Consider the following 20,081-nt stretch of genomic DNA (forward strand, 5'->3'; position numbering starts at 1 on the left):
ATAAATCTAGCGCTGCTGCTCTGTTACTCTTTGCTACACTGAGATGTTTGGGTAAAGAGAAACATAAATCTAGCCTACGTGCACATCTGGGCACAGCACCTTTCCTTGAACTTATTCATGATACAGATTCCTTTGCTCACATGTTTCCCCGCTGACCTTCTCCCCACTTGTTGCCCTGCTACACTCCCCTCACTAAGATAGGAAAAATAATGATCAATAAATACTGAGGGAACTCAGAGGTTGGTGCTGGTGCGAGTCCTCAGTATGCTGAGCACCGGTCCTCGGGGCCCACTGTTCTTTCTCTATACTTCGTCTCTGTGTCTTATTTCTTTTCTCAGTCTCTCATCCCACCTGACGAGAAATACCCACAGGTGTGGAGGGGCTGGCCCCCTTCAAAAATTAGCCGGGCATGGTGGCACACACCTGTAATCCCAGCTACTCAGGAGACTGAGGCAGGAGAATCGCTTGAACCCAGGAGGCAGAGGTTGCAGTGAGCCGAGATGGTGCCACTGTACTCCAGCCTGGGCAACAGACTGAAGCTCTGTCTCAAAAGAAGAAAGAAAAGAAAAAAAAAAAAAGGGGGAGAGGAGGGGAGGTCATGTGAAGACAGAGGCAGAGATTGGAGTCATACTGCCCACAAACCAAGGAACACCTGGGGCCACCAGTAGCCAGGAAAGGCTTGGGGAACAGACTGTTTCCTAGGGACTTCAGAGGGAGCATTAGTCTCCTGATGCTTTGATTCCTAAAATAAGTTTCTGGTTTGAAGGCACTCAGTTTGTGGTAGGCTGTGTTATGGGAGCCCTAGGAGGCCACCACATAGGGACTCAGGATTAACGCCTCAGAGTCAGAAGAGGCTAGGGTCCCAGGAACCATGGGCTGCCACACACTCTGGTCTGATTATCTCCAGGCTTGCTTTCCATGACAGAGAAATACGCCTTCATCTGTGTAAGCAGTTATAGGTAAGCAAGTTTGATTACTGTTTGGGGACAGGGTCCCACCTGCTGCCCACACACCCTGGCGAATTTCCCTGACCCCACTCCTCAGGCAGGCAGGGTCTCCACATCAAAGAGGGGGTGCCTGAGGCTGGCTGCCTGGGGGGCCCTGAGTGCAGCTCTTCCTGCTTCACTTCGAGGCACCCCGATGGGGAGAAGGCAGTGCTGCAATTGTCCTTTCTCAGCTGAGGACCTTTCCCACCCAGCAAGGAGAGCACAGCCATGCTCCAAGGACAAGAGTGTCTTTATTGTAGAGTTAGGACTGGGCCCTCTATAGGGGCTTCTGGTTTCTGGGCTGTAGGTTTGTGGGGTGTGGGATCTTGAGTCAAAGGTGGGAGACTAGGGCAGGGTATCAGAGGGTGATATCATCCTCGTACAGGGACAGCAGCAGCAGGACGGTCCAGCCGCCCAGCAGGCCCACGTTGTGCAGCAGAAAGAGGAGCCAGGGCCGCGGGTCCCGTACTTTCAAGATGGCCGGGAGCTGAGGAGCAAGTGGGCACCAGATCAGCGCCCGTGCTCAGCTCCGCTGCTCAGTTCCCGGCCCAGAGCAGCCCCTCCCCTCGCCATCCTGACCATGTCGCAGAGTGCCACGTAGAGGAACAGGCCGGTGGCCACTGCCAGGATCCAGACCTCGCTCTCCTCGCCGACTCCAACCGCGAGTGCCACGTAGAGACCGGCGAAGGCCGTGAGCGCAGAGGCCAGGTTCACCAGCAGCGCTTGGCGCACGGACAGCCCCGCGTGCAACAAGGCCGCGAAGTCTCCTGGGGGCGGGTCCACATCAACAGCTCCGCCCTCCTATTTACATGCCCCGCCCACCTTTCCGTCCCGCGCTCTTACCACCAGCCCCGCCCACCTGTTCCCGGTCTCCCCGCCCAGCCCCGTGCGGCCCCGGCCGCCTCCTTCCAGGCCCCGCCCGCCGCTCACCCAGCTCGTGCGGCAACTCGTGGCAGAACACCGCCAGCGAGGTGGCCAGCCCCGTCTTCCAGGAGGTCGCGAAGGCGGCGCCCACGGCCAGCCCATCGGCGAAGTTGTGCACGGCGTCGCCCAGCGTGATCACATAAGGCAGTAACCTCAACTCTGCGGATGCAGCGGCCGTGGGTTCGCGTGGCCTGTCCCCGACCGCCAAGCCCCGGGCCCCGCTCACGCTCCACACAAACCCCAGATCCCCCAGCCCTTTCGGGGTCGCCCCCTGGGCTCACCTGGGCTCAGTCTCCTGGGCTCCGGGTTCAGCAGCTCCGGGCTGTCCTCCGCCACCTGCGAGGAGCCTTGAGTAAGTCCCGCCCAGAGGTAGAGGAGGAACGCGGTGGGGCGGGGCCCCAGATCACCGCGGGAGGCGAGGCGGGGCCGCAGGCCTGGGGTGGGGCTGGGAGTGTGGGCGTGGGAAGGGGTCTGTGGGAGGGGCTCCGCGTGGGTTGGGGCATCGGGCGCCCACTCACCAGGTCCGCGCGGGAGCCCTCGTGGGGCGGCTTGGGCTGCCGGAGCTCGCTGGGTGCTAGCTGCAGGGACACACCGTGGCTGTGTCCGCCGTGGCTGTGGCTGCTGTGGCCGCAGGGCCCATCCTCCAGGTCCTGTGAGGGTAGCTGCTCAGTGTCCGCCAGGCCCCCAGCACACCCACCCGCCGGGTACCTTCCCAAGAAGCCTGACCTCTGGGTCCCTGGGCAGCAGGAGGTTGAAGAGGTTCTCAAACAGGAAGAAGGCGTAGAGCCCGGCCAGCATAGCCAGGAGGCGCCAGGTGGGTTGTGGGCTGAGGCCCTCTTCGCTGTGTGTGTGCAGCCCCAGCACCTGGGGAGTAGGGGCGCTGGGCAAGGGGGGGCACAGGGCGCCTCCCTCCAAGACCCAGGGAGAGGGGTCAGGGGTCAGGGGGTGGTGTGGGTAAGGGCCCTGGGAGGGCATGGCCTGGGAGTCCATGGTGGGGAAGGGAAGGCCAGGATCGGGGGATGGTGGGGGCAGACCTTGGGCGTCAGGTGCAGGACAGCATCCCCAGTTAGTGCACCCACCGCCAGGCTCAGGAAGGTCTGCAGGATGTAGTGGGTGACCCCCCTGCAGCCAGTGCAGGTCAGCAGTAGGAGGCCAAAAACCGCGCAGAGGCAGATGAGCAGCGTGGCCAGGGAGCCGTACAGATACCCTGGGGGTGGGTGAGGTGGCTGTCAGAGCTTTTCTTCCAGACTCAGCCCCTGCTTCCTGGGCTCGCTCACCAGAGCTGCAGGTGGTCAGTGTGGGCCAGTCCCTCACTCAGGCTGACGCTCCTGCCTCAAAGCCCCACTCCCCTCCTGGCGACGCCACATTCCCCTGTGTCTGCTGTTTCTACTTCCAGGCCCTGCTCCCTCTCTCCATCCCTCATCCTCGGCAGCCACTCCTTCCTCCCTATGTGGCCCCACCTCTGCACTGCCAGCACAGTGCCGGGCACTCACTCTCTGCCTGGCTGAGCTGGTCCTGGACGGGGAGCCTGGGCTGGGAGGTGCAGGCTCCACTCAGCTGCTGTTGCAGCAGGGCAGGGCTCAGTTGGACCCAGGCCTCCGAGGTCACCCCAGCCTGCTCCGACAGTCCATACACAGCCATCACGTCCCTGGCACTCAGGCATACCTGGGGAGTGGCAGGACAGGCTCAGGGGCCTGAGCAGACCCCAGTGGGGCCCCATCTTACCCCAGGGCACAGCTCACCGTGTCCCACACACTGGAGCTGTCGTTGGAGGTGACGAGCGGCAGAGGGTCCTGGCCGCTGGCTCCCCTGTGCTGATGACTGTGGTCGCTGTGGGCCTCACTGCCTACCCCCAGGCGCTGCATCAAGGCCGACAGCTCTAGCAGGGAGAAGAGTCAGCACGGCAAGTCTGTGTGGGCTCCAGCCCTGCCCCCCAGGGACATGGAGGCTGGGGACTCAGGGGTGTCCCCCTCCACAGCCCAGCCCAGGCCTCACCGGCCAGTGTCATAGGAGCCTCGCTGCCGTGCTGCTGGAACACAAAGTCCACGAAGTACTGAGGGCTCGGCAAGGCATGGAAGCAAGACCCACTCCTGACGTGGTCCAGCAGGGCAGCCAGGACGCCACCGGCACTGCCTGGAGCCCCCGCCCCCACCGCCTCCTCCAGCAGCTGAGGAATGTCTACGCAGGCCTGGGGAAGAGGGGGCCTCCGTCTCAGCCTTTGGTGTGACCTTGCATCCAGTTCTGCCATCCACCCAGCTGCCCCTGGATGCATCTCCCACGCCAACTACAGGATCTACCCCCACCAGCCCCGCCCTTCCCTGGAGCCACAGCCCTCCCTGCCGGGTCCAGCTGCTTCAGGCACTCAGCCCTCTGGGTTCCTCCCTCCTGAGACCCCTCCTGGGGCTCCTGCAGGCCCCCAGGTGCCCGGTAGTGAGCTCCACATTGTGAATCCCTAGCCGGAGGCCGACTCCCGGGTGTCTCCCCAGGCCCCCAGGCTCCCTGAAGGCTCTGCAGCCAGGCCTGGCCCCCTAGGCTGTGGGGCCCTCCTCACCCACTCCCCTGGTCTGCCTGGACTGTCCCTCACCGTCTTGGGGGTCTGGCCGGCAGCCTGGGCCTGCATCCTCTGCAGCAGCCAGCTTAGGCCCGGGGTCAGGGCCTTGGGGCTTTCGAGCAGGGCCAGGAGATGGTCTGCACGAGAGGCCCAGCGGCCAGCCCGAGCGTCCTCACATGTGCCCTCGGGGTTGCTGAGGTAGAGGACGGCGGCGGCACTGAGACGGGCAATGTACCTGGCCTCCAGGACTGGGCCTGGGGGCAGCCCTGGCCCCTCAGGCTCGCCCAGGCCCAGGGCGTCCTCCACAGACAGGCACTGTGGGCAGAGACAGGTGAGCAGGGGCTCTGGGCCCACCAGGGAGGGGAGAGGCAGGCCTAGCCAAGGGGCTTCCCCACAGGCCTGTTTCCTCTCCCTCTCAGGTCCAGCAACGCCCACCATCCTCTCTCAACCCCTTGTGCCCTTCCGTCTCCCCAGGACCCTGTTCTCCTTCCCCAACTACAGGGGTGCACAGAGAGGGGTCCCCAACAGTGGTCCCCCATCCCCAGGGGACTCCCCTGGAGCCACTGCCAATTTGATGGCTGGGGGCCGGCAGGAGGAGGTGGCCCTGGGGTCCTGGGGAGAAGAGGGACTGTGTGTCCCTGGAGAGGTGTGCCTGTCTGCCCTCAAGAGCATGAGGGTGGGCTCTGGCCTGCGGGGAGGGCCAGGGTGCCCAGGTACTGCCGCCAGCCTCCTCCGCCTCCTGGAGTTTGCCCAGGGCCCTTTGCTGCCAGTTGGCAGGGCGGAGCGGGCGGGAAGAGGCCAGGGCTGGGGGACCCGTCGGGTGGGGCTGTTACCTTTCCACACGGCCCGTTGGTGCAGTGCACACGGTCCGCCAGCGTATTTAACAGGCCGCCCAGCGCCTCTTGATCCACAGCGCCCTGGCCGGAGGTGAGTAGGCTCAGCAGACCAGCAGGCGGGGGCGCCGTCGCTGTCGCCGTCACCACCAGCACAGCCAGCAGCAGCCCAAGCTCCAGCGAGACCAGGGACGCCATACTCAGCTCCCAGCGTGCTCAGTGGGTGTTGCTGTGGCCAAGGCCCAGTGCTTCTGGGCTGGCTGAGGGCGGCTTTGCTGGGGTTGTCCAGGGCCAGACTGGGGCTGGGCTAGGACCCGCCCGGCTCGGCCTGCATGAGGACCTCTCCCAGGTATTCCTGCAGAGCTCTGTGATTGGCTGCTGGAGATGCCTGGGTTAACCATTCCAGCGGCAGATCCTCCCCAATAGCCTGAAGCCAGTGCTGGTGGGGGGCGAGGGCTGGGCCCCTTCCCCTGGACAGGCAGCCTGGGTGGGCTTTTTTTTAGATAGAGTTTTGCTCTTGCTGCCCAGGCTGGAGTGCAATGGCGTGATCTTGGCTCACTGCAACCTCCGCCTCCCGGGTTCAAGTGATTCTTCTGCCTCAGCCTCCCGAGTAGCTGGGATTACAGGCGGCGCCACCACACCCGGTTAATTTTGTATTTTTAGTAGAGGCAGGGTTTCTCCATGTTGGTCAGGCTGGTCTTGAACTCCCAACCTCGGGTGATCCGCCTGCCTGGACCTCCCAAAGTGCTGGGATTACAGGATTGAGCCACCACGCCAGGCCAGTCTGGGTGGGCTTCTGTCCTCTTCCAGCTGCCCCTCAAGCTATGGGGCAGGGCCGGAGTGTCCCCTTCTGGCTCTCCATCTGGAGGCTGCCTCCAAGCTGGGGGACGGAGGGCAGTGGTGCACAGATGCCCCCAGAGCCTGAGAGCTCCCAGGTCCATGCCTCTACCCCTCCCAACAGAGGCTGCCCCGACACCCTTGGTGGCCCCAGTTGGGGGTGGGGACATGGACCTCCTCCTGGGTCCTGGGTTATGGTCCCTGTTGGGGACTGCGATGGAATCAAAGGAACTGAAAAGGTGCCTGCTGAGTCATGCTCCCTTAGGCCAGAGAAAGCCCCAGGAAGCTCCAACACAGACAACCAGGAAGGCGGACCTGGGCCCTGGCAGCCACCTGGCCGGGCTTGGGTCAGGATAAGACTGGGGTAAGACCCCAGCTCTAGCCCTGGGGGCAGGGAGGCTGTGGCTCCCAGCCCTGCCCTCCCTGTGGGCTCCTTCTCTGGCCTTTGAGCCTAGAGGCCTTATCTCTACTGTGGTGGTGATGGCAGGAAGTCTGGGGGAAGGGGAAGGCAGATCTCAGGGCAGCTTTGCCTTCTGAAGGGGGAGTCCAGATGCCACCTCTTGCCCAGTCCAGCCAGCCTGACCCTGAGTGTTGTGGGTGGGGCTGGGGTGGGGAGCTGGATGCCTGAGGCCCAAGGACTCTGTCCTGCCATGTGCAGGGCGGGATGGGGCAGGGCGGGCATTGGGCCCAGTGTCCTGGGGTCAGGGTGCTTCCCCTGGCAGCCTCACCCCGCCAAGCGGCAGATCTCATGGTGCCCCTCTGGCTGGGCCACCCACCGTGGTGTCCTTCTGGGGGCCCTTAAGGGAGCCCGCTGGGGGTGCAGATGATTTCTGGGCCCCGAGACCATGATGGGGGCAGCTCTACACACAGCCCGAAGATGTTGCGGTCCCAAACTGGCCCTTTCCCTCCCACACCACCCCAGGACCTATTATGGCTGGAGGCCACCCATTCTAAACCAGGCTCAAGGGCCTATTTTAGCTTCAGGGCAAAGGTCTTGGGCTGGGCCTGACTCTGTGGCCTTCCTGAGCTGCCTCCCCAGTAGGCCTCAGTGCTGGGCTACAGGCCTCCTCCATTCCCTCCATTCATGTGACCCCATCCCTCCCTGCAGAAACTCTCTTCCACAGCCCAGGAGCAGCTGAGGGTTTCAGCTACCCATGCCCCAGCCTGAGGCCGGCTTCCCCAGAGCAGAGGGGTTGCACTCTCCTGCCCCTCAGGCCCACTCTGTCATCCAACAAGCTCATTGCAATTGGCCCATCTTAAAAACAACATTGGTCGGGCACCTTGGCTCATGCCTGTAATCCCAGCACTTTGGGAGGCTGAGGCAGGTGGATCACTTGAAGTCAGGAGTTTAAGACCAGCCTGGGCAACACGATGAAACCCCAGCTCTACTAAAAATACAAAAACAAATTAGGGCACCCCGGCCAGGCACAGCGTCTCACGCCTGTAATCCCAGCACTTTGGGAGGCTGAGGCGGGCAGATCACGAGGTCAGGAGATGGAGACCATCCTGGCTAACACAGTGAAACCCCATCTCTACTAAAAATACGAAAACATTAGCTGGGTGTGGTGGTGGGTGCCTGTATTCCCAGCTCCTCGGGAGGCTGAGGCAGGAGAATGGCGTGAACCTGGGAGGTAGAGCTTGCAGTGAGCTGAGATTGCACCACTGCCCTCCAGCCTGGGCGACAGAGCAAGACTCCGTCTCAAAAAAAAAAAAAAAAAAAGGCACCCTGAGTGGTGGTGGGTGCCTATAGTCCCAGTGACTCTGGAGGCTGAGGCAGAATTGCTTGAGCCCAGGAGGTGGAGGCTGCAGTGAACCATGATCGCATCATGCACTCATGCACTCCAGCCTGGGCAACTGGGCAAGACCCTGACTCTAAAGAGGAAAAAACAAAAAAAATAAGCCCATGTTCACTAACAGCATTATTCAAAAGGTGGAAGCAACTCAAATATCCAGACACGCGTGAGTGAACACACTGTGGCTCATCCACAGTGGAGCGTGATCCAGCCTGAAAAAGGAGGGAACCGGCCTGCGCTGTGACTTGGATGCACCTTGAGGACGCTGTGATGAGCGAAAGCAGCCAGACACAAAAGGGCAAGGACGGTGTGATCTAACTCACGTGAGGACCCCAGTCAGTCAAATGCATGGAGACAGAAACGTGGGTGGCAAGCCACCCAGGTGCGAGGCAGAGACAGAGGGCACGAGCTGTGCCAGTCTAATAAAATATATAAAATAACAAGAGTTATATTAGATATAGGGCCGGGCGCGGTGGCTCAAGCCTGTAATCCCAGCACTTTGGGAGGCCGAGGCGGGTGGATCACGAGGTCAGGAGATCGAGACCCTCCTGGCTAACACGGTGAAACCCCGTCTCTACTAAAAATACAAAAAACTAGCCGGGCGCGGTGGCGGGCGCCTGTAGTCCCAGCTACTCGGAGGCTGAGGCGAGAGAATGGCGGGAACCCGGGAGGCGGAGCTTGCAGTGAGCCGAGATCGCGCCACTGCACTCCAGCCTGGGCGACAGAGCGAGACTCCGTCTCAAAAAAAAAAAAAAAAAAAAAAAAGTTATATTAGATATAGATTATAGATATGATTATACATGAATATCATTAATCATTAGTTTGTAGCAATTACTCTTTATTCCAATATTATAATACTCCTAGCTCTACAATCATGACCTAGGAAAAACCAGGCCATAAAGAGATAGGAGCTGAGGGGACATAGTGAGAAGTGACCAGAAGACCAGAGTGTGAGCCTTCTGTGATGCCCGGGCAGGGCCACCGGAGGGCTCCTTGGTCTAGCGGTAACACCAGTGTCTGGGAAGAGGCCCGTTGCCAAGTGGACCGTGGTCTAGCGGTAGCGTCAGTGTCCAGGAAAAACACCCTCTACTTAGCAGACTGGGAAAGGGAGTCTCCCTTTCCCTGGGGGAGTTCAGAGAAGACTCTGCTCCTCCACCTGTTGTGGAGGGCTTGACATCAGTCAGACGTGCCCACAGTTCTCCGGAGGCCCAACCGTCTCCCTGAGATGCTGTGCTTCAGCGGTCACGCTCCTAGTCCGCCTTCACGTTCCATCCTGTACACCCGGCTCTACCTTTTAGATAATAGTAGCAAAGGCCGGGCGCGGTGGCTCAAGCCTGTAATCCCAGCACTTTGGGAGGCTGAGATGGGCAGATCACGAGGTCAGGAGATCGAGACCATCCTGGCTAACACGGTGAAACCCCGTCTCTACTAAAAAAATACAAAAATCTAGCCGGGCGAGGTGGCGGGCGCCTGTAGTCCCAGCTACTTCGGAGGCTGAGGCAGGAGAATGGCATAAACCCAGGAGGCGGAGCTTGTAGTGAGCTGAGATCGGGCCACTGCACTCCAGCCCGGGCGACAGAGCGAGACTCCACCTCAAAAAAAAAAAAAAGAAAAAAAAAATGGTAGCAAAGTTGGTGAAAGTACTAAAAGTCTCTGATATGCAGAAATAACGGCGTAAGCTGTCTCTCTCTCTTTCTCTCTCTCTCTCTCTCTCTCTTTCTCTCTCTCTCTCTCTCTCTCTTTCTCTCTGCCTCGGCTGCAGGCAGGGACGGGCCCCCTGTCCGGTGGACACGTGACCCACGTGACCTTACCTATCATTGGAGATGACTCACACTCCTTACCCTGTCCCTTTGTCTTGTATCCAATAAGTATCAGTGCAGCCTGGCATTCGGGGCCACTACTGGTCTCCACGTCTTGGTGGTAGTGGTCCCCTGGCCCAGCTTGCTTTTTCTTTTATCTCTTTGTCTTGTATCTTTATTTCTACAATCTCTCGTCCCCACATGGGGAAAAAAACCCACCGACCCTGTGGGCTGGACCCTACAGAGAAAGTAGAAGGGTTTTGGGAGGCTGAGGCGGGCAGATCACCTGAGTGCAGGACTTCGAGACCAGCCTAGCCGACACAGCGAAACCCCATCTCTACTAAAAAGTACAAAAATTAGCCAGGCGTGGTGGCGGGCGCCTGTAGTCCCAGCTGCTCAGGATGCTGAGGCATAAGAACTGCTTGAACCCCGAGGAAGAGGGTGCAGAGAGCCAAGATCACACCATTGCACTCTAGCCTGGGCGAAAAAGTGAGACTCCAACTCAAAAATAATAGTAACAAATTTTAAAAATTAATAAAAAACTACAGGCCGGGCACAGTGGCTCATGTCTGTAATCCCAGTACTTTGGGAGGCCAAGGCGGGCAGGTCACCTGAGGTTGGGAGTTTAAGACCACCCTGGCCAACATGGTGAAACTCCGTCTCTACTAAAAATACAAAACTTAGCTGAGCACAGTGGCAGGTGTCTGTAATCCCAGCTATTCAGGAAGCTAAGGCAGAAGAATTGCTTGAACCCGGAAGGCAGAGGTTGCAGTGAGCCGAGATCGCACAATTGCACTCCAGCCTGGGCGACAGAGCAAGACTCCATCTCAAAAAAAAAAAAAAAAAGAAAGAAAGAAAAAATAATTTAAAAATAAATAAAATAAATACAGGCTGGTCGCAGTGGCTCACACCTGTAATCCCAGTACTTTGTGAGACCAAGTCAGGTGGATCATCTGAGGTTGGGAATTCAAGACCAGCCTGACCAACATGGATAAACCCCATCCTTACTAAAAGTGCAAAATTAGCCGGGTGTTGTGGCACGCCCGTCTAGTCCCAGCTACTCAGGAGGCAGAGGCAGGAGAATCACTTAAATCCGGGAGGTGGAGGCTGCAGTGAGCTGAGATCACACCACTGCACTCCAGCCTGGGCGACAGAGCCAAATTCTTTCTCAAAAAAAAATAAAGAAAGGAAAGGAAAGAGGCCGGGCGCAGTGGCTCAAGCCTATAATCCCAGCACTTTGGGAGGCGGGCAGATCACGAGGTCGGGAGATCGAGACCATCCTAGTTAACACGGTGAAACCCCGTCTCTACTAAAAAATACAAAAAAAAAAACTACCTGGGCGAGGTGGCGGGCGCCTGTAGTCCCAGCTACTTGGGAGGCTGAGGCAGGAGAATGGCGTAAACCCGGGAGCTTGCAGTGAGCCAAGATCTGGCCACTGCACTCCAGCCTGGGCGACAGAGCGAGACTCTGTCTCAAAAAAAAAAAGAAAAGAAAGAAAGGTGACTGCCAGGGCTGGGGAGGGGAGAATGCGCGTGAGTGTTTTATGGGGATGGAGCTTTACTTTGTTTGGATAGGAAAGTTCTGGAGGTGGACGGTGGTGAGGTTGCACAATAATGTAAATACACTTAATGCCCCTGAACTGTGCACTTAAAATCAGTTAAAATGGCAAAGTTTGTTGGCCGGGTGCAGTGGTTCACGCCTGTAATCCCAGCACTTTGGGAGGCTGAGGCTGGCAACTCACCTGAGGTCAGGAGTTCGAGACCAGCATGGCTAACATGGTGGAACCCCGTCTCTACTAAAAAATACGAAAATTAGCTGGACGTGGTGTCTCATGCCTGTAGTCCCAGCTACTCGGGAGGCTGAGGCAAGAGAATTGCTTGAACCCGAGAGGCGGAGGTTGCAGTAAGCTGAGATCGCACCATTGCACTCTAGCCTGGGCAACAGAGCGAGACTCCGTCTCAAATAAAAAAATTAAAATTAAAATTAAAAAAACAAAACAAAACAGGCTGGGTGCGGTGGCTCACGCCTGTAATCCCAGTAGTTTGGGAGGCTGAGGCAGGTGGATCACCTGAGGTCAGCAGTTAGAGCCACCGCGCCCGGCCGAAACCCCATTTTTACTAAAAGTCCACAATTAGCTGGGCATGGTGGAGGTTGCAGTGAGCCGAGATCACGCCACTGCTAGAGTGCAATGGTGCGATCTTGGCTCACTGCAACTTCCACCTCCCAGGTTCAAAAGATTCTCCTGGCCGGGCGCGGTGGCTCAAGCCTGTAATCCCAGCACTTTGGGAGGCCGAGACGGGCGGATCACGAGGTCAGGAGATCGAGACCATCCTGGCTAATATGGTGAAACCCCGTCTCTACTAAAAAAAAAATACAAAAAACTAGCGGGCGACGAGGCGGGCGCCTGTAGTCCCAGCTACTCGGGAGGCTGAGACAGGAGAATGGCGTGAACCCGGGAGGCGGAGCTTGCAGTGAGCTGAGATCCGGCCACTGCACTCCAGCCTGGGCGGCAGAGCAAGACTCCGTCTCAAAAAAAAAAAAAAAAAAAAAAAAAAAAAGATTCTCCTGCCTGTAATCCCAGCACTTTGGGAGGCTGAGGTGGGTGGATCACAAGGTCAGGAGATCGAGACCATCCTGGCTAACACAATGAAACCCCGTCTCTACTAAAAATCCAAAAAATTAGCCGGGCGTGGTGGCGGGCGCCTGTAATCCCAGCTACTCGGGAGGCTGAGGCAGGAGAATCGCTTGAACCTGGGAAGTGGAGGCTGCAGTGAGCCGAGATTGCGCAACTGTACTCCATCCTGGACGACAGAGTCAAACTGCCTCAAAAAAAAAAAAAGAACAAAAAGCAAGAAGGGAGAAGCCCCCCCTGGCTGCCAGGGCTGGGGAAAGGGAGATGCGCGCTGAGTGTTTTACAGGGATGGAGCTTCACTTTGTTTGGATGGAAAAGTTCTGGAGGTGGACGATGAGGTTGCACAATAATGTAAATACACTTAATGCCACTGACCTGTGTACTTAAAATTAGATAAAAAGGCAAAGTTTGTTATATTTTATCATAGTAAAAAATAAATAAAATAGGCCGGGCACGGTGGCTCATGCCTATAATCCCAGCACTTTGGGAGGCCGAGGCGGGCAGAACAGCTGAGGTCAGGAGTTGGAGACCAGCCTGGCCAACACGGTGAAACCCCATCTCTACTAAAAATACAAAAACTAGCCAGGCATAGTGGCTCGTGCCTGTAGTACTCGGGAGGCTGAGACAAGAGAATTTCTTTAACCTGGGAGGTGGAGGTTGCAGTGAGCCGAGATCATGCCATTGCACTCTAGCCTGGGTGACAGAGTAAGATTCTGTCTCAAAAAAAATAAAAATAAAGAAAACTAAAAAGTAAAATAAAAAAAATTGCAGGCCAGGTGTGGTGGCTTGTGCCTGTAATCCTAGTACTTTGGGAGGCTCAGGCGGGCGATCACCTGAGGCCAGGAGTTGGAGACCAGTCTGACCAACATGGAGAAACTGTCTTTACTGAAAGTACACAAATAGCTGGGCATGGTGGCACACCCCTGTAATCCCAGCTACTCAGGAGGCTGAGGCAGGAGAATTGCTTGAACCCGGGAGGTGGAGGTCGCAGTGAGCCGAGTGCCACTACACTCCAGCCTGGGCAACAGAAAGTGACTCCTCAAAAAAAAAAGATCAAAATGACCCAGGCCATCTGCTCGGCTTGACACACACGTTTCTGGGTGCTGATCCTCCCTCAAAGCACCCTGCACCCACGTGTGCCTGTCAAGGACACTGGGGCTCCATGGCCCGACTCGACAGTACCCTTCCTCAGCTCCCTCCGGGTGCCCTGGATCCTGCTGTCCTGGGGGCTCTTCCCTGGCTCCTTGGTCAGTCTCTTCCCACTTCCCAGAGCAGTGCCCCTGGCCAGTCCTCCGGCTTCTTGGTGGGATTCAGCCTCCCTCTCCAGCCACTGAAGTTGTCATCCTGCTTCATGGCCCCCCTTGGCCGTCTGAGAGGCAGCCCCCACACAGCCGTGCAGAGCCCACCTGCCTCCCCCATGCCCTCCTGCTCGACGTCCCAAGACCCCGCGGAATACCATGCGATTTGATTTTCACCATCTTTCTTTCTCTACACACCTCATTCCATTGGCTCTAAATGCCACAGATAGTAAGAGGTGCTGTGTTCTCAGCCGCTGAGAAAGAAAAATGCTATAGTGACACCCTGGCACGTCCCTTGTCCTGACAACAGAGTTGCTAAGATGTGAAGCGTGGCTCTTGGAACCCAGAAGTGTTGTGTGTGGTCTGCTGCTTTCCCTGGGGGCAGCTGCTGGTGTACAGCACATGCTTTGAACGGACGGTGTCTACCACCCACTGCCTCCCCACCAGGCCCGGCCTTGACTCTTGGGCTCTGCTGAGGCGCTTGGGGAGAGGCCCTGGTGGTGGGCTTGACAAACTCCCACCCGATGAGTCACTGGCTGGAGCTGCAGTAAGTCAGGAGTCCTGGGCCAGGGTGCAGTCACCAGAGTGGAGAGGTGGGTGTGGAGCAGCTGACAGCATGAAGCACACCGCCCCTGAGACCAGCCTGGCCGGGTGCGCTGGGACCTGACTGCACTCAGAAGACCTGGTGCTGCCCTGGGCTTCAGTGAGGAGTGGGGAGGGGTGGCAGGCAGCCTCAGCCTCCCCTGTGGCCAGAGTTGAGCCATGCCTGGCCAGGTGGTGGATCTGTTTCCCAGGCCTTGGGGCTGTGGAAGCAGCCCTGCCTCCCACTGCATGCCCAGGCAGAGCCCACCAGGGAAGCAGCTGTCACCGAGTGACACAGGCCATGAGGGACACAGTGGCAGGGACAGAGCCAGGGCCAGGCCACCACACAGGTCGGGGGAGGGCAGGCGAGAGGGGATGTATGCTCAGAGTCCCAGGAGGGTGGAGAGACCACACAGGGCAGGCTTGGGGGAGCCACCTAGGCAGGAGGGTCGGAGAGTTATCTTTATTGTGGGGAGGGGCCCGGCCCCCAAAGTCCTGACACCAAAGACAGACACAAGATGGGCAGCTGCAGACAGTGAGTTCTGTGGGTGACCAGGGCCTGTGTGGCGGATAGGGCAACAGGAGTCATCGCCTCAGACTCTGCCCTTCCGTGCAGGGGCTGGCGCCACGGGCTCAGGCATGCAGGAAGCGGTTGAAGGCGTTGTAGGCTGACTCTAGATCGAACAGCATCTGACGCACCTGTGAGTCATCCAGCTCGTCCGAGGCGGACATGCCGCTCAGGGTCTGCAGCCTGGGAGTGCAGCACAGGGCATGTGGGGTGGGCAGGGCCTCAGGGGCACCGCGGGGACTCCGCCTGGCGGGGAGGGCCTCAGGGGCACCGCGGGGACTCCGCATGGCGGGGAGGGCCTCAGGGGCACTGTGGGGGCTCCGCCTGGCGGGGAGGGCCTCAGGAGCACCGCGGGGGATCCGCCTGGCAGGGAGGGCTTCAGGAGCACCGCGGGGACTCCGCCTGGCGGGGAGGGCCTCAGGGGCACCGCGGGGGCTCCGCCTGGCGGGGTGGGCCTCAGGGGCACCGCGGGGACTCCGCCTGGCGGGGAGGGACACCCACCACTGGCTGACCGTCTGGCGACCCTCGAAGTCGGGCGGGAGGTGGCTCATTCGGTGCATGGTCTCCATCAGCTCTCGCAGGTCGGGCTGGATCTGGGACACACAGTGGCTGGGACCCCAACACCGGCTCCATCCCCTCCTGCCTAGGCCCCCTGCCAGCCCAATGCCCGCACCTCATCCATAGCGCGAATCTCCAGGCGCAGCTTGTCCATGACCGTGATGAAGAGCTGGGGGCAGGTGTGCACGTGAGGCTTGCGTGTTCAGGGGTGGGGGTGGCCCCGCAGCTCACAGGCCCCAACCCCTTCCCAGCCACAGCTGTCACTAGGCCTCCTCACTGCACTCTGCTCCCAAACCCTGCGGGCCTCCTGAGTGAACGAGGTCCTGGCTGCCCAGGCAGCTGCATGGGAACTGGAGGGTAGGCCCACATACTTTCTCCCGGGGCCAGGACCCCACCAGAACGCACTGTGCTCATCCCCCGAAAAGGAGTCCAGGTGGCCTGGGGGGCCTCCCCGTAGGCTGCCAATCCCTCATCCCTAGTTAAAAGGGTCCCCTTCCGCCCAACAAGTCAGAGTGCTGCCCAGCTCTGGAGGTCCAGGACCCTACCCTTGTGCCCAGCTGCAGCGGGCGGCCTCGGCCCTCCTAACCCTGTGAGCCCTGGAGGCCGGGGCGCACCGAGACCACGTCAGCAATGCAGTGGGCGGCCTCGGCCCTCCTAACCCTGTGAGCCCTGGGGGCCAGGGTGCACCGAGACCACGTCGGCAATGCAGGGGGCGGCCTCGGCCCTCCTAACCCTGTGAGCCCTGGGGGCTGGGGCACACCGAGACCACGTCGGCAATGCAGCGGTTGAGGTTGCCCTTGTCGTCCTTGATGGTGATGGGCCGGTCCTCCTTGATCCGCTCCATGGCCAGTGGGCAATCCAGCTGTGGGGAGCTGACATGGGTGCTGGGGCTCTCAGGACAGCAAGCCCCAGGTGGCCAGAGCCCTCCGGCACCCCATACCCATGCCCGACGGTCCCCATCCCATGGGGGTGGAAGGACCAGGCACTCACGCGGAACTTGCGGCAGAACTCGTCAATAGTGTTGATTTCTGAGCCCTGAACCTGCCTGAAGGCAGCTTTGTACTGGACCAGGAGCCGGGAGCAGGCTGCCGTGTACCTAGGGAGAGGTGAGCTGCGGCCCAAGCATGGGACCAGCGTTGCCCAGCTCATCCTGCCCCCTCAGCTGGTCCAGAGGCAGAGCAGCTCCCAGAGAGGGCAGGGCAACAGGCAAAGGCAGGCCGAGCAAGGAGGAGGGACTGCCAGCAGCTTTGGGGGGGCGGGACCCTGAGCACATAGTGGGGCTTGTAGCTCAGCTCTAGGTGGAAGCCCCAGCTCCCAACCCCGGCCCACCCCGAGCAACAGCAACCAGCCCTCTGCTACGATGGCCCAGCCCACAGCTCCTGGTCCTGTGTGGCGGCCTGTCCTGGTCCTGTGAGGCCTGTGAGGCCTGTGAGGGTCTTGTCACTTTATTGAACAAAGCCCCCCAAAACATCCTGGGACATCCCCAAGCCTCCCAACCGTCTTTTAAGGTTGTCTGTGCTGAGGGATAAGGGTGGGGGAGTGGGCCCGATGACACTCCAGGGGCTGCCCCTCTGCCCGCCTCCTTCCCCACCCCCCAGGACTTCCCTGGCTGAGAGCCAGGCGCACCCTCCTCACACTGGGTGGGCCCCACATGAGTGGGCACCTCACAGCCTGACAGACGCCTGTTCTTGCTGTCTACGGAGCACCCAGGCCGGGCAGGGCAGGAGTAGGCCTCCAAGGACATGGGCTCTTACTCGCTGGGGGAGACGCAGTCCTTGATGTAGGCTTTCTCCAGGGCTTGCATTGTTTTCACCACTGCGAACAGCTCTGCCATGTTGTCATACCTGAGGACACACCTGTCTATCGGGCCCTGGGGTGCCAAGCCCAGAGCCCAGAGCACTATCCCCTGCCCGGAGGTGCCACTGTGGGAGCTCTGCCCACCTCTCGCTCCATCCTGGAGTGCCTCAGGAACGGTTCCCCAGCCTGACCCTGTATCCTCCCACCTCTCAGTGTGGGGTGGGTCTGGGGGAGGCTGCCCCAGGACAGCCAGATGCGCACAGGTGTGTTGGGGCAGCCTGGGCGCCTAGACTTACTTCTCCCGCTCCCGGGCATTCTTGTACAACTTCACTTCCTGCCGGAGAGAGCAGGCTCTGTGGGCTGGTGCCAGCAGGGGCTGCAGGGCCCTGGCAAGGCCACACAGGTGTTTGCTGTTGGCCAATGCTGGCCGGGTATGCACCCACCACTCACCTCATACAGCTCTGGCTTGTTCCCAGGGGCTGCAAGAGAAGGCAGAGAGCTGGCAGGCTGGCCCCAAAGGGAACCCAAGGGCAGGCTCCAGTCCCAGCCTCTATTTCAGTTCCTCCCTGAGGCCTCCCAGGCTGGGTCCCAAAGAACCCGGAGGGAGCTGGAGCACAGGGGTTCCAACCTCACCCCTATCAGTGTGTGGGGGCACCTGAGGATAACGCCTCTAAGAAGCCGGGGGCGGCATGACAGGCCCAGCTCCCCAGCTCCACTGCGGCTCCCTGGCCGAGTCACCTGCACAAGTGGCCACGTCCTGCTCGTGACTCATGATGCAGGGCCAACAAGGCTCATCACACACGGTCTCTCCCCTCGGCTTGGTGACACTGGGTGCCCAGGACCCCCACGGTTCTGGCCACACTGAAGCTCATCATGTCTGCCCAGCAGGACCAAGCTAGTTCTGCCTGGAGGTTTCTGGGCCCTCAGTGCTCCTGTGATAAACTGCATCAGCCCCTGGCCACTCCCAAGGCTGTATGAGAGCAGGGTCAGATGCCTCCCCACCCCTGACCCCCAATACCCAATACTGCCCGTCAGCCCCTGCAGCAGGGGCTGAAAGCCTGTGCCATTCCGGCCACACTTACCTCCTATGCCTGGAGTGGCTGGGATCCCATGAAACATCCTCTAGGCTCTGTGGGGGCCACAGCACTGAGACCTGGGGAGCAGAGCCAGGGCTGACTCAAAGATGGCCCCTAAGCCAGGCGTGGTGGCTCACACCTGTAATCCCAGCACTTTGGGAGGCCAAGGCAAGCGATTACCTGAGGTCAGGAGTTCGAGACCAGCCTGGCCAACATAGTGAAACCCCACCTGTACTAAAAATACAAAATTTGCTGGGCGTGGTGTCACACGCCTGTAATCCCAGCTACTCAGGAGGCTGAGGCAGGAGAATCGCTTGAACCCAGGAAGTGAAGGTTTCAATGAGCCAAGACTGAGCCACTGCACTCCAGCCTGGGAGACAGGGCAAGACCCTGTCTCAAAACAAACAAACAAACAAACAAAAAACAAAAAAGACAGCCCCTAAGCGCCTGGTCCTGGAGACCCAGGGCGCCATGAAGAGCTCTCCCGAGCTCAATAGTGGTGAACACACAGGGTGCTATGGGGGCTGCCAGGAAAAACTGAGGTACTGTGGACACTAAGGACAGCGGGGTGAGGGCTGCCTTGGGGTACGGTCCAAGCTGGAGGTTGAGGGAGGTGATGAGGGAGGCAGGCAGCTATTTGATGGCCCGGGAAGAGAGTTCGGGCACAGGAACGACACACGCAACAGCTCGCCTTTAAGTAGGTATGAACTTGGAGGAACAAACAAGCTGAGGGTAGAGCTTCTGGAGCGAGGGGGTCCTAGGGCATGAAGATGGAGAGGTGCCTCTAGGTGGGCAGCGAGCTGGGGAAAAAGAATGGAAGCGGAGCCCGTGGGAGGGTCCTGCCTAGTGCGGAAGCTGGGCCAGCTCCAGACGTTCTCTCTTCGTAAGTGGAACCGTCAGATCCGCCGAGGGATTTGAGGTAGGATTAAAATAAAGGAGTTACGAACGACAGCCCTGTTTTTGGCCCAGTGGGCGGGACAGTAAGGTCAACTCGGACGGAGAAGGGAGAAGGGAGGGGAGCGGGCCTGGCGGGCAGGCGCAGGCAGCTCTGGCGGAGAGGCCCGGGAGGGCAGCGCTGAGCCGGCTAACTGCGGGAGTGGACAGTGCTACCAGGGATGGGGGAAGAGCACAAGGGAGGGAAGGCGGCCCGCGCCGAAGGGCCGGGAAAGAGCAGCGCCGCTCATGTGGGAAGGGAACGTCTGGGTCAAGCTCTCCGAGGGTCGAGGCCATTGCGAGCCGCGGGGTGGGGACCGAGGCTGCTCGGCAGCCGTCACGGAATCGCCAGGTAGGAGAGGGCCAAGGAGCCAACCGCCCCAACCACGCAGGGACTTCTGCCCAACAGCGAAAGCGGACGTTCTGCGGCCACAAGCGAATGTGCAAAGCAACCTCGCAGAGTGGACAATGAGCAAGAAAAGCCAGTTTCTAAAACACGCCAATAACATGACGTTTGCGGCGCTCAGCCGAGACTGTGCCGGGGCCCAGGCGCACCCCGAGGGTGCCAGGCCCGGGATCGCCTCCCCCCACTCGGCCCCTTCCCCACCCACTGGCCCCGGGTACCTGGACTGCTCGCAGTGCGAGAGATGGCGCCGGGGGCGGGGCTCGATCAGCGACTCGGCGCTCACCCCTCACGTCTGCGCCTGCGCGCGTCGGGGGCGACCCTCCCCATCGGCAGCTCGGCGCTCAGCCCTCACGCCTGCGCCCGCACTGACTTCCGGCCATGCCCCCCAGCGGCGCAGCAGACGCGAAGCCGGGTCTTACCCCGCCCACCCGCCTGCCAGGCAGCCACAGGGAGGGAGGCAGCAGCTTCACTTTTTTAATTAATTAATTAATTTAGACGGTCTCGCTCT

The 20,081-nt window shown here is 59.7% G+C and overlaps 2 protein-coding genes and 1 long non-coding RNA gene across 10 annotated transcripts; 1 reads left to right on the forward strand and 2 right to left on the reverse strand.

Moving 5' to 3' along the window:
- Nucleotides 1-1,218: 1,218 nt before the first annotated feature.
- SLC39A4 (solute carrier family 39 member 4) lies at nt 1,219-5,796 on the reverse strand. Of its 4 annotated transcripts, none has more exons than XM_033202215.1 (12): nt 5,295-5,784; nt 4,495-4,776; nt 3,906-4,098; nt 3,653-3,789; nt 3,404-3,575; nt 2,990-3,117; nt 2,637-2,774; nt 2,429-2,560; nt 2,192-2,246; nt 1,917-2,069; nt 1,566-1,753; nt 1,219-1,473 (listed from the first exon to the last, which is right to left on the reverse strand). In XM_033202215.1, the coding sequence occupies exons 1-12, from the start codon at nt 5,490-5,492 to the stop codon at nt 1,345-1,347; spliced, it is 1,905 nt and encodes a 634-aa protein (XP_033058106.1). In that variant the 5' UTR covers nt 5,493-5,784; the 3' UTR covers nt 1,219-1,344. The 4 variants fall into 4 exon arrangements, with proteins under 4 accessions (XP_033058106.1, XP_033058105.1, XP_033058107.1 ...); XM_033202214.1 differs by having other exon boundaries at nt 2,945-3,117; XM_033202216.1 differs by lacking the exon at nt 1,566-1,753 and having other exon boundaries at nt 2,945-3,117; nt 5,295-5,796.
- A 181-nt stretch (nt 5,797-5,977) lies between these two features.
- On the forward strand, nt 5,978-10,007 carry LOC117078769. Its single transcript, XR_004435159.1, has 3 exons — nt 5,978-6,495; nt 8,062-8,306; nt 9,687-10,007. It is a non-coding gene; the product is annotated as an uncharacterized LOC117078769 (long non-coding RNA).
- Nucleotides 10,008-14,663: 4,656 nt separating this feature from the next.
- On the reverse strand, nt 14,664-19,933 carry VPS28 (VPS28 subunit of ESCRT-I). Of its 5 annotated transcripts, none has more exons than XR_004435161.1 (10): nt 19,792-19,933; nt 18,241-18,311; nt 17,609-17,637; nt 17,455-17,492; nt 17,116-17,205; nt 16,352-16,457; nt 16,049-16,233; nt 15,477-15,530; nt 15,305-15,396; nt 14,664-14,986 (listed from the first exon to the last, which is right to left on the reverse strand). XR_004435161.1 is itself a non-coding variant. In XM_033202225.1 (10 exons), the coding sequence occupies exons 2-10, from the start codon at nt 18,275-18,277 to the stop codon at nt 14,869-14,871; spliced, it is 666 nt and encodes a 221-aa protein (XP_033058116.1). In that variant the 5' UTR covers nt 18,278-18,311; nt 19,792-19,930; the 3' UTR covers nt 14,664-14,868. The 5 variants fall into 5 exon arrangements, 4 of the variants coding, with proteins under 4 accessions (XP_033058116.1, XP_033058119.1, XP_033058118.1 ...); XM_033202225.1 differs by having other exon boundaries at nt 16,122-16,223; nt 19,792-19,930; XM_033202228.1 differs by having other exon boundaries at nt 14,675-14,986; nt 16,122-16,223; nt 17,303-17,492; nt 19,792-19,852.
- Nucleotides 19,934-20,081: the final 148 nt, after the last annotated feature.

The sequence above is a fragment of the Trachypithecus francoisi genome, unplaced genomic scaffold (assembly GCF_009764315.1).
Source record: "Trachypithecus francoisi isolate TF-2019V2 unplaced genomic scaffold, Tfra_2.0 Lachesis_group7, whole genome shotgun sequence".
Lineage (NCBI taxonomy): Eukaryota > Metazoa > Chordata > Mammalia > Primates > Cercopithecidae > Trachypithecus > Trachypithecus francoisi.

Coding starts and splice junctions, on each gene's coding strand:
- VPS28 (XM_033202225.1), bottom strand. CDS start 18,277: ATGTTTCATGGGATCCCAGCCACTCCAGGCATAGGAG. Junction 16,224..16,351: donor AGTTCTGCCGCAAGTTCCGC/GTGAGTGCCTGG, acceptor AGCTCCCCACAG/CTGGATTGCCCACTGGCCAT. Junction 14,987..15,304: donor CGCCAGACGGTCAGCCAGTG/GTGGGTGTCCCT, acceptor CTGCACTCCCAG/GCTGCAGACCCTGAGCGGCA.
- SLC39A4 (XM_033202214.1), bottom strand. CDS start 5,492: ATGGCGTCCCTGGTCTCGCTGGAGCTTGGGCTGCTGCTGGCTGTGCTG. Junction 2,561..2,636: donor TGCTGCCCAGGGACCCAGAG/GTCAGGCTTCTT, acceptor CTACCCTCACAG/GACCTGGAGGATGGGCCCTG. Junction 1,754..1,916: donor CGAGTTGCCGCACGAGCTGG/GTGAGCGGCGGG, acceptor ACCCGCCCCCAG/GAGACTTCGCGGCCTTGTTG.